The sequence below is a fragment of the Chiloscyllium plagiosum genome, unplaced genomic scaffold (genome assembly GCF_037043375.1).
Source record: "Chiloscyllium plagiosum isolate Xiang-an unplaced genomic scaffold, Cpla_swu_hap1 HiC_scaffold_11, whole genome shotgun sequence".
Taxonomy (NCBI): domain Eukaryota; kingdom Metazoa; phylum Chordata; class Chondrichthyes; order Orectolobiformes; family Hemiscylliidae; genus Chiloscyllium; species Chiloscyllium plagiosum.
Window position 1 is genome coordinate 5,589,574 of NW_028270149.1, and position 16,333 is coordinate 5,605,906.

At 40.9% G+C, this 16,333-nt stretch overlaps 1 protein-coding gene across 4 annotated transcripts in view; it reads right to left on the reverse strand.

Annotated features, from left to right (window-relative positions):
* Positions 1-16,333, reverse strand: part of LOC122557439 (phospholipid-transporting ATPase IG-like) — a 164,945-nt gene that overhangs the window by 72,867 nt on the left and 75,745 nt on the right. For all 4 annotated transcript variants that reach the window (XM_043705187.2, XM_043705184.2, XM_043705191.2 and 1 more), the window contains exons 11-15: positions 15,762-15,912; positions 12,739-12,936; positions 9,133-9,303; positions 7,291-7,448; positions 1,517-1,588 (exon numbers count right to left, since the gene is read on the reverse strand). In XM_043705187.2, coding sequence (XP_043561122.2) covers positions 1,517-1,588; positions 7,291-7,448; positions 9,133-9,303; positions 12,739-12,936; positions 15,762-15,912 — 750 coding nt within the window. The remainder of the gene's footprint in view (positions 1-1,516; positions 1,589-7,290; positions 7,449-9,132; positions 9,304-12,738; positions 12,937-15,761; positions 15,913-16,333) is intronic.

Here is a 16,333-nt window from a genome sequence, read left to right on the forward strand (position 1 = left end):
GTTAAGTATGTTAGTCAGGGGTTAAAGTAGAGCAAAAGGATAGGGAAAATGGATTTGGGTGGGACATTCTTTAGGAGGGTCAGTGTGGACTTGCTGGGCCAAAGGCCTGTTTCCACACTGTAGGGATTCTATGATTCTAGAAAGATTCACAACCCTCTGAAAGAAATTCTTCCTCATCGCAGCCTTAAACTGATGTCCCTTAATTCTGAGATTGAGACCTTCTGGTCTTAAACTCTCCCATGAGTGGAAATATCCTCTCAGCATTTATCCTGTTAAGCCTCATATGAATCCCATACATTTCAAATAGATCAACTCTTATTCTTCTGAAGTTCAGTGAGTAGAGCCCCAACTTGTTTAGCCTTTGCTCAGAAGATAATCCCTCCATATCAGGATCATCCTAGTAAATCTTTTCTGAATGTCTGCTATGAAATGTGTAAGGGGACCAAAACTGCTCACAGTACTTTCAGGTGTGGTCTTACCAGCACCTTGTACAGTTGCAGTTAAGACTTCCCTACTGTCATACTTCAACCCCTTTGAAATAAAGGTCAACATTCCATTAGCCTTCCTGATTACCCGCTGCACCTGTAACCTAGCATTTTGTTTCATGCACACGTACCTCCAAGTCCCTGTCTGTTGCAGCTTTCTGCAGTTTTGCTCCGCTTAAGTAATATTCTGTTAAAGAGTCATAGAGATGACCAACTGTCCTAACCTAACCTCGTCACATTTGCCAGCATTTGGCACATATCCCTCTCAACCCTTCTTACTCATATACCCATCCAGATGCCTTTTAAATGTGTAATTGTACCAGCCTCCACCACTTCCTCTGGCAGCTCATTCCATACACGCATCACCCTGTGTGTCAAAACATTGTCCCTCAGATCCCTTTTATATCTTTCCCCTCTCACCCTAAGCCTATGCCCTCTATTTCAAGAGTCCCCCACCCCAGGGAAAATATCTTGTCTATTTATCCTATTCATGCCCCTCATGATTTTTATAAACCTCTATAAAAGTCACCCCTCAGCTTCTGACACTCCAGGGAAAACAACCCCAGCCTATTCAGCCTTTCCCTGTAGCTCAAACCCTCCAACCCTGGCAATATCCTTGTAAATCTTTTCTGAACCCTTTCAAATTTCGTAACATCCTTCTGATAGGAAGACCAGAACTGCACGCAATCCCTTCGAAAACAAGCTTTGCGTTTCCCACATTACACTTCATTTACCAACATTTTGATCACTTACTTATCAAGAACAACCCTTTTATTAAAACCTCCAAACTTTGGCAACTTCAAACAAACAAAGTAAATATAACCTTAAATAACAGTGAGTTTGCCCAGCTATAAAAGGGCTGGAAGAAGAAATTGACAAGATTTTAAAAAACATTATGCTCTAATACAAGTTAGTAATCTTTTGTGCTCAAATGTTAGTATAAGATTATAAAAGTGACTGAATAACAGCTAAGGCAGTTTGTTATCACTAGGGTAGAAAATACAAGACAACAAACAAGAAGCAGGTCTTACATCTCAATTTCTGTCTCTCTATTTTGTATTTTCATCCGGTTGTTTTCCATTCCTTGAAAGGTGAAGCCCAATCTGACAGGAAAAATAAATACTCAGATTTACCACTTATCCCCATAATGCTTTCTGGTTTACAGCACAGATTAGAAGGCAACATTTAAAAAAAAAACAAATACCTAAAAAGTTGGCTGTCCGACACCAAAAATATTTCAGATGCTAATTGTTTTTTGTAAACATTGATTGCAACACATTTAGTCTATTAATTTCACAATTGCACCAATGAATAAGTTACAGTGAAATCCCCATGGTTCTACTGGACTATAGCACTACTGTCTGAGAGACTGGTGGTCATTTAGTTCACCATCTCAGGCAAGAGGGAGGTTGAGAAAGAGAAACCATCTCAGTTATCTCAGCAAATGCAGGAATTGAACTTTTACTGTTGGTGTTACTCTGCATCACAAATCAGCCAAGCAGCTAGTCATAATTAACCCTCTAACGTAACAATTACACCAATGGAGCATGCAGGCGGGCATACCAGGAGCAGCACCAGGCATACCTGAAGAGGTGTCAACCTGGTGAATGCCAAACAGCAGCAAGTGACTGTCAGTGATAAATGACCCCACAACCAACGGATCGGATCTAAGCTCTGTAGACCTGCCACATGAACGGTGGTGGGTGATTAAACAACTCACTGGAAGCGGCGGTGGCTTCAGAAATATCTCCATCCTCAATGATGGAGAAGCCAAGTACCTCAGTGCAAAAGACAAGGCTGAAGCATTTGCAGCAATCTTCAGCGAAAAGTGCTGAGTGGATGATCCATCCTGGCCTCTTCCAGTGGTCCCCAGCATTGCAGATATCAGACTTCAGCCAATTTGATTCCCTCCATGTGATATCAAGACAGTTGGGAGGCACTGGACACTGCAAAAGCTATGGGTCCTGACAACATTCTGACAATAGTACTAAAGGGTTGTGCTCCAGAACTTGCTGCTCCTCTAGCCAAGCTATTCCAGTACAGCTACAACACCAGCTGTGGAAAATTGCCCAACTATGTCCTGCATATAAAAAGCAAGACAAATCCAACCCAGCCAATTATCTCCCCATCAATCTACTCTCGATCACCAGCAAAGTGATGGAAGGTGTTATTAACAGTGTTAACAAGCTGCACCAGCTCAGCACCAACCAGCTCAGTGACACTCATTTTGGGTCCCCCCAAGGTCACTCAGCTCCTGACCTCATTACATCCTTGGTTCAAACATGGACAAAAGAGCTGAGTTCCAGAGAGTGAGGGGAGAGTGACAGCCCTTGACATTAAGGCTGCATTCAGGCAAGTGTAGCATCGAGGAGCCCCAGCAAAACTAGAATCAATAGAGATCTGGGGGCAAACGGTCCGGTGATCAGAGTCATACCTGACACATAGGAAGATGGTCGTAGTTTTTGGAGGTCAGTCATCTCAGCTCCAGGACATCTCTGTAGGAATCCCTCAGAGTAGTATAACTGGCCCAACCATCTGCTGATGCTTCATCAATGACCTTCCCTCCACAAGGGCAGAATTGGGAATGTTCGGCAATGATTCCACAATGTTCAGCATCATTCATGACTCCTCAGATACTGGAACAGTCTATGATCAAATGCAGCATGATCTTGGCAATATCCAGGATTGGGCTGACAAGTGGAAAGTAATATTTGCACTACACAAATGCCAGGCTGTGACTGTCACCAATGAGAGACAATCTAACCATTGCCCATTAAATTCAATGGTGTTACCATCATTAATAACATCCTGGGGTTATCATTGACCAGAAACTCAACTGAACTCACCATATAAACATGGTGGCTACAAGGGCAGGTCACAGGCTAGGAATACTGTCAAGATTAGAGTGGTGCGGGAAAAGCACAGCAGGTCAGGCAGCATCCAAGGAGCAGGAAAAATTGACATTTTGGGCAAAAGTCCTTCATCAGGATTCCTTTTAGCCCGAAACGTTGATTTATCCTGCTCCTCAGATGCTGCCTGACCTGCTGTGTTTTTCCAGCACCACTCTAATTTAGATTTAGATTACATTACAGTGTGGAAACAGGCCCTTCGGCCCAACAAGTCCTCACCGACCCGCCGAAGCGAAACCCACCCATACCCCTACATTTACCCCTTACCTAACACTGCGGGCAATTTAGCATGGCCAATTCACCTGACCTGCACATCTTTGGACTGTGGGAGGAAACCGGAGCACCCGGAGGAAACCCACGCAGACACGGGGAGAATGTGCAAACTCCACACAGTCAGTCGCCTGAGGCGGGAATTGAACCCGGGTCTCCGGCGCTGTGAGGCAGCAGTGCTAACCACTGTGCCACCGTGCCGCCCACAAATCTTGACTCTAATCTCCAGCATCTGCAGCACCTACTTTTGGCTAGGAATACTGTGGCAAGTAACATATCTCCTGGCTAGCCAGAAATGCCCACATCCCACAAATAAATCAATTAAAGAGAATGCACAACCTCTGGAGAACAAAATGCACAAACTCAGATCACGGCTCAGCTTCCAGTGTGCACTGCGGGACTGCTGTGCACTCTGCTTCACAGAAACTTGGCTCAACCCACCCATTCCTGACTGTGCACTTCAGGCGGATGGTTTTTCTATCCATCATATGGACCATACAGTGTCCTCAGGTAAGGCAAAGGGTGGCGAGGTTTGCTTTTTAATCAACTTATGGTATATGGACATTGCAACCCTGGGCTGCCACTGGTCCCCAAACCTTGAATTCCTCACCATCAAATGCTGCCCTTTTATCTACCATGGGAATTTTCCGCTGCTATGCTAACTGGTGCGTACATACTTCCATAAGCAAAGGTTGAGGAAGCTCTGGATGTGCTTTACTCCATCACTAACATCCTGGAGACGGAACACCCCGAGGCCCTGTTTATTCTAACTGATGCCTTCAAACAAGCCAATCTAAGGAAGGTGTTGCCCAAGTACCACCAGAACATTACCTGTCCCAGCAGGGGCCCGAACATTTTAGACCACTGCTATACCACTGTGAAAGATGTCTATCACCCCACCCGCATTTCGGAAACTCCGACCACTATGCCATGTTTCTTCTCCCAGCTTACAGGCAAAAGCTCAAGCAGGAGACCCCTTTGCAGATACAGGTCCAGTGCTGGTCAGTGGAGGCAGAGGATCAACGCCAGTACTGTCTGACATCGGCTGATTGGACCATGTTCAAACAGTCTGCAGGTACCTTGGGTGAGTATGCCGCCACCACCACCACCAAAGACTTTATCGGCAAGTGTATGGAGGACTGTATACCAAGGAAGTCAATCCAGGCGTTCCCCAACAGGAGTCCCTGGATAAATCAGGGCATACAGAACCTACTGAAAACCAGGCATGTGGCCTTCAGATCAGACCTACTCAAATATAAGGAACCCAAGTATGATCTTCACAGAGCCATTAAGACAGCCAACGCCCACTACCGATCCAAACTAGAGACCCAGACAGACACCCGGTGACTATGGCAAGGACTGAATGACATCACAGGTTCTTAAAAAAAAAAGAGACAGTGCAAGATAGCAGACGATGACACATCCCTCCCAGATCATCTCAACGCCTTCTATGCTCGCTTTGAGCAGAATTTTGGTGGAGAGGTAAACACCTATTCCGACAAGTCCTGATGAATCTATCCCAACAGTCACTGCATCAGAGGACAGAATGGTTTTCCTTTGTGTGAATCCAAGGAAAAAGATGGGTCCAGACGGAGTGCCAGGCCGGGCACTCAGAGCATGAGCAGATCGACTGGCAGAGGTCTTCTCGGATATCTTCGACCTCTCCCTGCAGCTGGCCACTGTCAAGAGGGCCAACATCATCCCTGTGTCTAAGAAGGCAAATGCAGCATGTCTCAATGACTACCAGTGGCCCTAATTTTGGTGATCATGAAGTGCTTTGAATGGCTGATCACAGCATTAATAATCTCCAGCCTCCTCACTACTCTTGACTCACTCCAATTTGCCTATTGGACCATCAGATCCACATCAGGTGCCATATCATTTGGCCTTCACTCCTCCCTAGAACATCTTGACACCAAGAACAGCTACATAAGAATCCTACTCATGACTACACTTCAGCCTTCAATACTATTATCCCCCTGAGACTGATTAATAAACTTGGTGATCTCTCTGCAACTGGATGCTCAGTTTCCTGACCCACAGACCACAATCAGTGAAAATTGGGGACAACATTTCATCCTCACAGACATTTAACATTGGAGCCCCCCCCCCCCCCCCCTCTCCAGGAGTGCATACTCAGCCTCCCAATGTACTCACTGTATACCCAAGATTGCGTTGCCAAATGACAGACTAAGTTCGCTGATGACACCACCACAGTCGGTTGAATCTCAGATGGTGATGAAACACTACAGACGGGAGGGAGACCTGGAAAAATGGTGCACTGAGAACAACATTGCTCTCAATGTCAGCAAAACCAGGGAACTGACTATTGACTTTCGGCGGGATGTTACTTATGCCCCCAACACAGAAGTGGAACGAGTGGAGAGTGTCAAGCTCCTGGGAGTGGTCATCCACAAGAAGCTTTCTTGGACTCTTCATGTGGACGCACTGGTTACAAAGGCCCAACAATGTCTCTTCTTCCTTGGGCAACTGAGAAAATTTGGCATGAGGTGAATACTCTTTCCAACTTTTAATGGTTCGCCATCGAGAACATTCTGTTTGGATGTACCACTATCTAGTATGGCAGCTGTACCATTCAAGATTGGAGACAGTTACAGAGACTAGTGAACTCTGCCTGGGCAATCACAAAGGCCAACCTCCCATCTATAGAATCCACCTACCAGACCCACTGTCAAGGAAAGGCTGCCAACATTGTCAAAGATCCATCCCACTCTGGCAATGTTTTTCTACAACCTTTACCATCAGGGAGAAGGTACAGACAGACAGACACACCCATCCACCCACCCCCACACCAACCAGCCGGTTTCACAACAGTTTCTATCCAACTGCTATTAGAATACTGAATGGACTCTCAAACTCTTAGCATTCGCCTGTGCCTGTGTTTTTTGTTTTATTGCTGTTTACCTATTATTTACTTATCTCCGCTATTTAACTCTGATCTGCCTGTATTGCTCACAAGACAAAGCTTTTCACTGTGCCTCGGTACATGTGACAATAAATTCAAGTTAAATTCAATTCAAACTTCAAAACTATTTTAAAAGTTGTCCACTTTAACCAATCTTGACCAATAAAAAAATCCCAGTTGACCAGACTTCCAACACATTTTTTAAGCAACGATGTTTTAAAACAGGTAAGAATACATTGAATGTAAGAATCTGGTGCACAAATATGTCGGATAACAGACCAGAGTTAAGGTGTAGGAACTAAGCTTACAGTTGTTCATCAAATACCAAGACCCAAGGATTAAATTCAAGTCACAAAAGTAATACTAGTTATTTTTCTACGTGTTTTTCTTCCTTCACAAAAAGACACTTTGGAAATGCAGCAATTACAACAGAAAGGAACAGTGACACAATGACTGCATGTATCCTGAATGCAATCAGGATAATGTTCTAATGGCAATGATTACAAGGAAATCAGGTAGGAACAAATGTAATTTAATACACTAAACTCCAGTTTATTCTCCCTTAAGAACAAACACAAGGGAGATTTCTTAATTTTCCTTGTATTCTTACTATTATTTCTTTCTCTGTAAATAGAGAAACCTATATTCTAAATACAAATAACAGAGATCATATCCTTTTAAAAATACTTTTGATTCTTACGTTTTAGCGCCTTGTACCAAAGCAACTTCGTCTGGAGATGATGAGATATATGTATATGAGCCCCCAGGCTGCTTTAACAGACCATCTACTTTGTCGTCTTCTTTTACTTGAACAGTGTGGCATAAGCATAGAGCACGAAGAAACAGCTCCTCTTTTTCCTGAAAGCACAATCAGAAATGCAGCCAAATGTGCAATTTAAAATAACATGCATGCTCAAGTTATGGAACATAGAACATTGCAGCGCAGTATTGGCCCTTCGGCCCTCGATGTTGCGCCGACCTGTCATACCAAAGTTAAAAGAAAAAAACAAGACAGTTTCAACGTAATTTTAAACGGCTGAAAAAAAAAACTGGTATTTCACAAATTACTTCAAACAAATCACTCAAAACACTCACCTCCTTTCAGTCTGAAGAGGAAAAGAATCACAGGACAATAAGAGGAAAACTAACTGGATAACTTTCAAAAAGCCAGCACAAGCTCATGGCCTCTTCCCATCATGTATCATTCTACAGTTTTATCTTTTGTTTCCGTACTCATTTCCAAATCACATTGTTTTTGCCTTGTATCCCATTACTCGTGTAATTTAATTATTCTGCCCCATCACAGACTGCTCCAATTTGATTTTTTTTCTAGCCGGTTTTTCCTGTCTTTGTTTGTTTAGAAATGCTTCACCTTAAACATCCTACACTTTTGATTAAAGTTTATCAATCGGAAACTTTTACAAACGTCTGACTGGTCGAATATTTCCAACACTGTTTTTATTTCAGTTTCAAAGTTAGCTCCCTCATGTTTATTTCTGGTTCCTTCCTCTAACTCACATGTTTTCAGTCTAACTCTGCTCCAAGCAGAGCTAACATCTTGCGTAATGGTGAACAAAACAATTATCTAGCTGGCACCTGAATCAACTTGCCAATAAAAAATACTCTCAACTGAATAGAATCATTCCTTCACAAACAAAGCAGCATCTTATCATTCACAAAAAAATTATTCATTTGGTTGTTTTCCAAACATTTCTTCTTCTTCTTTACTGCAATTTTTTTTTCATGAGCCAATGTTTTTGTCAATATCAAACAAATTAAGAAATCTGCAAACATTTGATCTGAAACATCAAATACTTTATTGGGCAAGTATTTTTCTCTCATTTCATACATTTGCTTTAAAATGGATTTTTTTTCAGTCAAGTTGAAGCAGGCTAGATAAATAACTCAAGGCATTAATGTGGCACCATGTTTATTTGAAAGGAGACCACCCCAATCAAGTCCTTTTCCTTAAACAAAACATCCAAGTTTAGTACAAACACCAGTTTCCACCTCTCCCTTCTGGATCTAACCCCTAACTGGGGAAGAACCCCACCTCTTACTTTACATATCAATAAACCCACTGCCCAAAAGAAAGTACTTAAAAGAACTTTTGCTTAAGAATAAGCCTACCACCAATTAAACACCCAACAAACAATTTACAAACACAGTCCCCAAGTGTAGTATCACAATAACAAACAAAACTCAGACATGTGGTCATCCACCGAATTTTTCTCAAAACCTGCTCCACACCAACATACCAACTTCAGTGGGTTCCTTTAAAATCTGCCCATTTCAGATAATCAAATGTTTTGTCAAAGAGATAGGTTTTAAAGAGGAAAGTGAAGTAGTGAGGCAGAAGGTACTGGAAAGCTGAGGTCCTGGGCAATTAAAGGTATCATCACCAATAATACTGCTAATAATACTGAGGATGCAGAAGAAATCAGAATTGGAGGAACATATACTTCAGATATTTGCAGTCTGGAGCAGATTACAGATAAGAATTATATTCAAAAATAGGCAATGCCAGATAAAATAATGTTACCTTTCCAGCCATTCCATAGATACTACTACAAGGACCATCATTTGAAGAAATTCCATCCACAACACACGAATCAACGAAGTTTTTATACTTGAATCCATCTATGCAACATTCAATAAATTCCATGTTGTTCTCAGTCAGGGTTCCAGTTTTATCCGTGAAAACATACTGGATCTACAACCAGACAGATAGGAATTAAAAGACAATAAATAAAAAAATTAAAATCTCTGCAGATCAAGACACAAGACAGAAAAACGTGACACACTTTGAGTGCCCACTTTTAAAAATATCTTAATTTGATAAACAACAAAATAAGATTTTGATTTTGTTTAATATCGAAAGTCAATCAAAGCAAGAATCAGCAAATGGTAGCAGTGCATGAGAAAAAATATTCCTGGAATTGGAACTGTCACCCCACTATTTAACGGAGAGAGAGAGAGAGAAACATGGACCTCCAGATCTGTAGTAGGAATAATACTGCAATCTGTTATAAAATAATGCGGTAAATGGATATTCAGAGGATAATGACTTAATTGGGCATAGCACAGATTTGCGAGTGGGAAATAGTGTTTGACAAACTTGGAGGTTTTTGAAAAAAAAACTAACAAAATTGATAAAGGAGAGCCAATGGACTACAGTAACATCCCCATTATCTGGAACTCTCATGCAACTAGCAACTGATGGGATTAGGTTACCTCAGTCTGGGAACGAATTGCCTGGTTGTCTCTCTTTCCACCCCACTCTTTTGATCAAACCCTTCGCTGACTGCATTTCTGAGTGGCTGTTGTCACAATCAACACGCTGAGGTAACTGGCATCCCCCACTCAGTGTACACCAAACAAGGCAGATTTACTGTAGGACACTTAAGTTTTCAGTAATCTTTTGATAACAATCCCCTCCCCCCACAGGAAATTGGTTATTTAAATGAATGCACATTGGATGAGATGGTAATGAATTGGCATCAATTAAGAATTGGTTAACAGGCAGGGTACAGTAGGAATAAACAGGCCATTCATGCACTGAAAGGCTGTGTTTCGAGGGATACCGCAAAGATCAGTGCTTGGGCTGCAGCTGCTCATGTTAAGGAGGCAGGAACCAAAAGTAATACTTCCAAATTTGCAGATGATACAAAACTAAACAGAAACGTGGACAGAAATAGTAATAGTAGTACAGCGGCTTCAGGAGGATGTGGAGGACTTTAGCGAGTAGATAAGAATATAAGTTGCAATATAATATGAAAAAAATGACAGGTTACCCACTTTGGCAGAAGGAACATATATGCAGAGTGTGTTTTAAATGGGAAGAGGATGGAAAGTGTAGATGCATAAAGGGACCTAGATGTCTTTGTCAATGGGTCACTGAAGGCAGATTCAGCAAGCTGTGAAGTAGGCTTGCCTTTACGGAAAGAATGTGAGTACGGGGTCCCTGACTTACAAATGCCTGACTTACGAATGAGATCCCATTCGTAAGTCAGGCATTTGTAAGTCAGGGATCCCGTACTCACATTCATTTTTTTCTTGTTCAAGAAAGGGAATAGAGTTAATCCTGAGGATTACAGACCAGTTAGTCTTACGTCTGTGGTGTGCAAAGTAATGGAGAGGACTCAGAGACAGAATTTATGACTACTTGGGAAACCATAGTTTGATTAGAGAGTCAGCAAGGCTTTGTTAGTGAGGCATGACCTGCCCCTCACCTTATTGAGCTCCTTGAAGATGTGACAAAATATGTTGATGAAGGTAGAACAGTTGATGTGGTGTGCCTGGATTTTAGCAAGGCAATTGATAAGCATCCCCATGGTAGGCTCATTCAGAAAGTAAGGAGGCATCGGATACAGGGAAACCTGTCTGTCCGGATACAGAACTGGCTGGCCCATAGAAGACAGAGGATGGTAGTAGACGGAAAGTATTCAGCCTGGAGCTTGGTAACCAGTGGCATTCTGCAGCGATCAGTTCTGGGACCTCTGCTCTTTGCGATTTCTATGAATGTCTTAAATGAGGAAGTGGAAGGGTGAGTCAGTAAGTTTACTGATGACATGAAGGTTGGTGTTGTGGATAGTGTCGAGGGATGTTGTAGGTTGCAACGGGATATTGACAGGATGTAGAACTGGGCTTGTAAGTGGCACAGGGAGTTCAACCTTTGGAAGTGAGAAGTGATTCACATTGGAAGGTAGAATTTGAATGCAGAATACGGGGCTAAAGGTAGGATTCTTGGCAGTTTGGATAAACAGAGGGATCTTAGGGTCCATGTCCATAGATCTCTCAAAGCTGACACCCAAGTTGATAGGATTGTTAAGAAGGTGTATGGTGTGTTGGTTTTCATTAGCAGGGGGAACTGAGTTTAAGAGTTGCAAGGTTATGCTGCAGCTGTTTAGTGCCCTGATTAGACCAGATTTGGAATATTGTGTTCAGTTCTGGTCACCTCATTATAGGAAAGATGTGGAAGCTTTAGAGAGTGTGCAGAAGACATTTACTACGTTGCTGCCTGGACTGGAGGGTGTCTGATGAAGAAAGGTTGAGGGGACTAGGGCAAAAAAGGATGAGAGGTGACTTGACGGAGGTATACAAGATGACAAGAGGCATGGATAGAGTGGATAGGCAGAGACTTTTTCCCAGGGCAGAAATGTCTATCACGAAGAGGCATAATTTTAAGATAACTGGAGGGGGGCTTAGGAATATGTCACAGGTAGCTTCTTTATACAGGGAGTGATGGGTGCGTGGAATGCATTGCCAGCAGTGGTAGTGGAGTCAGATACATTAGGGACATTTAAACAACTCTTGGATAGGCACATGGAAGCTAGTACAATGAATGGTATGATCTTAAGAGTAGGTAGAAGGCCGGCACAACATTGAAGGCTGAAGGGCCTGTACTGTGCTGTACTGCTCTAGAGTTTCAAAGGATGAGAACTGATCTTATTGTAACCTACAAAATACTCAAATTGATGGATGAGATAAATACAGGTAATGTTTTTTGAAGAGGATCACATTGAACTCAATACCTCTGTTTCTCTCTTCCCAGATGCTGCATGTTTCTCAGACAGACATTCTATTTTTATTTCAGAACTGTCCCCTGCTTGGGAGTCAAAGAACCAATAGTCACAATTTAAAAATAAGGGGGAAGCCATTTAGAATGGAGATGAGTCAAAGCTGTCTTACTCAAAGGATTGTGAATGTTTGTGACTTTCTCCTCTGAAAGTTTTGGAAACTCAATCTTTAAGTTTAAGGTAGAGATGAATAGATTTCTGATTAATGCTGGTGTAAAGGGTTATAGGAATGATATGTGTAAAAGACATTGAAGTGTTTGATCAGCCATAACACACGAAATGGCACAGCTGGCTTGACAGGTGAATGGCTGACTCCTGTTCTTAAGATGTTAAATTTAACAAAGAAAATCACTCTTCATGCAAGACAAACTCTCACAGGGGGATACAATTGATCATTCTTAAGAACTGTTACTGGAGTAAGTTAAATTCTGTGAAACCATGTTTGTGCTTTAACCAGCTAAAATTACAGTTGTCTGCAAGAGAATTATTAACTCATATAGAACACAAAATGACAATTCTACAAAGAAGCATCCAGTACATCACAACAGAGTATGTACTTTGGTACAGACCTGCCCCAGCTCCTCATTGAGATCAGATGTGTTTACCAGTGCGCCTTCACCCAAATGTTCATCATACATGTCTTTATCCCACGTAATGAAGTAAGAACCCAAGAATTTCTGCATCTCCACAGTGACATACATAGAAACTGGAATGATGAAGTTGAAGAGCACCATGTAGGAGAGGAAGTCGATGAACATCTTCACAAGCTGTCAATAATGAAGTCAATTAGCTGAATATCCAGAACACTGCTCAGCTGCTTACTTCACCCACATACATGTGTATTTTAAAGTTCTACCTTGCTCCTCAGCAGGAAATAAATAAAATTAAACACACAATTAGGTTTCAACTGACTGATTGAAATAGGGGACTCTCTACTCTGGGACACAGACAGACATTTCTGTGGCTGTAAGCGAGACGTCAGGATGGCGTTGCATCCCTGGTGCCAAGGTCAAGGGTATCTCGGTGGAAGTGTAAAATTTTCTGACAAAAGGGGACAGTGATGCAGGAAGTTGTGTGTTGGTACAAACGACAGGAATGAGGTTCTGCAGAGAGAATATAGGGAACTAAGCAGGAGGTTAAAAAGTAGTTCCTTGTGGCTAATAATGTCTGGACAGCTACGAGAGCCACATGCTGGTGAGAGCTAGAATAGGAGGATTCAGCAGATGAATGAGTGCCTGAAGAGCTAGTGCCGGGAGAAGGGAGTCAGATTTTTAGATCATTGGAATCTCTTCAGGAATAGAAATGACCTGTATGAGAGGGATGGATTCCACCTGAATTGGTGGCATATCCTTGTCGCGAGATTTGTTACAACTTATGAGGTTGGTACAGTAGATAAGGGAACAATTCCAATAGTCAAGGCAGACGAGAGCTTGGCAGAGAATGAGGTAAGACTGAAATTAAACTGTATTTACTTCAATGCATGATGCGTGACAGATAACGGAGATTAGGGCATGGTTGGGAACATGGGACTGGGATACAGCTACTTCAGAAATGTAGCTCTGGGATGGACAGGACAGGCAGCTTAATATTCGAGTGTATAGATGCTATAGGAAGGACAGAAAGGAAGGCAAGAGAAGAAGGGGAGGTGCATTTTCTATTAGGGATAACATTACGGCTGTACTTAGGAAGGATATTCCTGGGAGATTGTCCAGTGAAGTTATATGGGTGGAAGAAAGAAATAAGAAAGGTGAGACTAACAATTTAGCAGTGAAAGCTCTTGTCAACTCAATGACTTCCTTGTGAACATACTCAGGAGAATTTGACATTCAGCAATATGCTCTCCTGGAGCTTCAAAATGCAGGCCGTACATTCATCAGTTCATACAGCTTTGAAAGTTACAGGTTCTTTCCGAGAGTCACCCTGTTTAGTAGAAACAGTCATGTAGTTCACACTAATCTGAAAGCAAGATGACAAACTCAGGTGCAAAAAAAGATAAGCAGGGGCCTATATAACAGGTGAACGGTCATTGATTACCACATCATAAATCAATTTGATATAATTATGTAATGGAATGTGTTGTCTTTGTGTACTTAACCATGGAAGAAAATAAATAACTATTACATGTTAGCAGCATTGTTCTCTTAGATCAATTTTAAGATGAACAACTTACAATTGCTTCAAAATTCAAGTCAGTCAATCTCCTTGTTTAAAACAGGAGAACTGAGCAGAAACACACAATGTAATTATATAGGAGTTAGTTTAATGAAGAAAGCAGTATTACTCTCAAAATTTTTCAAGTATGCATTTCCTTCCCAACAGCTGTGTAACCGACTACAATGGTTCCAGAAGGTAACTCAACACCACCTTCTCGAGGGTAATCAGGGATAAAAAGACAAATGCTGGCCTTGCCAGTGATGCATCAAGTACAAAAATTTTCAACAATATATTGTTGGTGTACTTTAATATACAGCTTTTTTTCATGGTGAATCATACCCTTTATTGTTTTGTTAATTTATAAAAATTAAACCAATGAAAAAAACTTGGAAAAATGCTTTTTCTTTGTCATGCATAACTTATATTTTTCCCAAATATATTGTGTTAATAGAGGAGGAAATATAGGTTTGAATTTTAAAAAATTGATAAATAAATTTCATTAGCAAGTCATTAATTGTAAAAAGAAAATAAGCACTCCCATATTTTCACATCTTCAATTACAACTCAGCTGAGACCATCACGTCGCAGAAACAAATAATAACGCAATTGTGAAGTGACAAAATACTGCAGATTTCAATGGGTTAGCTTCCATCATCCAGCTTCTTTAGTTAAGAACATTTCCATCTTTTGTTCTAAGCTGGTATCCACTAATAGTTTGAAAATGACCATCAACACTGACAGAAAACCATAAGCTTACTTAGTTTTTCAGGTTCTATTCACTCTGGCGTCTGGTAACACTGGTCACAAACCTAACATGAACAGCAAAGGGAAAGGATCTTAAAGTTATAAGCAAAAACAGAAATTGTTGGAAAAGCTTAGCAGGTCAGATTGAATGACCCTTCCTCAATTCTGAGGACTGTTTTCCAACTGAGGAAAGGTCATTCGACCTAAAACATTAATTTTGATTTCTCTCCACAGATGTTGCCAGATCGGTTGAGCTTTTCCAGCAATTTGTGTTTTTGATTTACAGCATCTACAGTCCTTTTGGTTCTTCAAGTTATATTTAGATTCAGTAAAAGGTTACAGTAGAGTAGATATAATCAGAGTAGAAAGAATTAGGGAAAGGATTAAGAAATCACAGGAAGATAGAGGACAATGAATTAAAATTTAAACCACTTTAATCAATAAAGTATTCAATTACACAAGTTAAAAATCAATACTAAAAGTTACTTGGAACCTTTGAGCAATTGAAAAATACTGTGACAAATGTTAATACATCAACAATGGTGCATCAAAAACATAAAAACTCAGGTAGTACTGAGAAACAACTGTTACACTGTAACTGGCAGGATGTGAATTGTGACATGAAAACATTTTTCAGTTTTGTGGATAGAAATCTTCTCCTAAGTATAAAAATGAGTTGAATGTATTCCAATACCTGGTTGATATTTTTTTCTTTGCCTGTTTTTGAACTATACCAAGGCTCATCATTAGCAGGATCACTTTGCCAAATGTATTTCAACATGGTGCCTATCAAAGATTTACTGACCAATATGCACAAGTACACTATTAAAAAAACATTAATTGACCTGCAAGACAAAAACAAAAAAATCAAATTATATTTGTTATGGTGATATATAATACTAATAATGAAACTATAAAAGAAGTTTTGATCTTTAAATTGGCTTCAATAATCATAACATGCAAATCTAGTAATTCTATGAAGGAACTCAATCTAGCAGTGTCAGTTCTGACTCAGTAATGTTCTGCTGTCCTTTTTTCAAATTACTCTAACTCTGTCTTGACAGATTCTGATCAATTTTTCTGGCAACTCAGCATTGATTTGAGCACTACTGTAAGAGTTCACCTGTCTTAGATTAATACATTACCTAGTTCTTTTGCCCCACTGTTTCTCTGCCCACAGTCTTTTGAAACATCTCCTCTATTCCTATATTTCACTCTATGTAGTTCACAATCTATAATATCCTGTGGTAGCAAAGAAAACTTGTT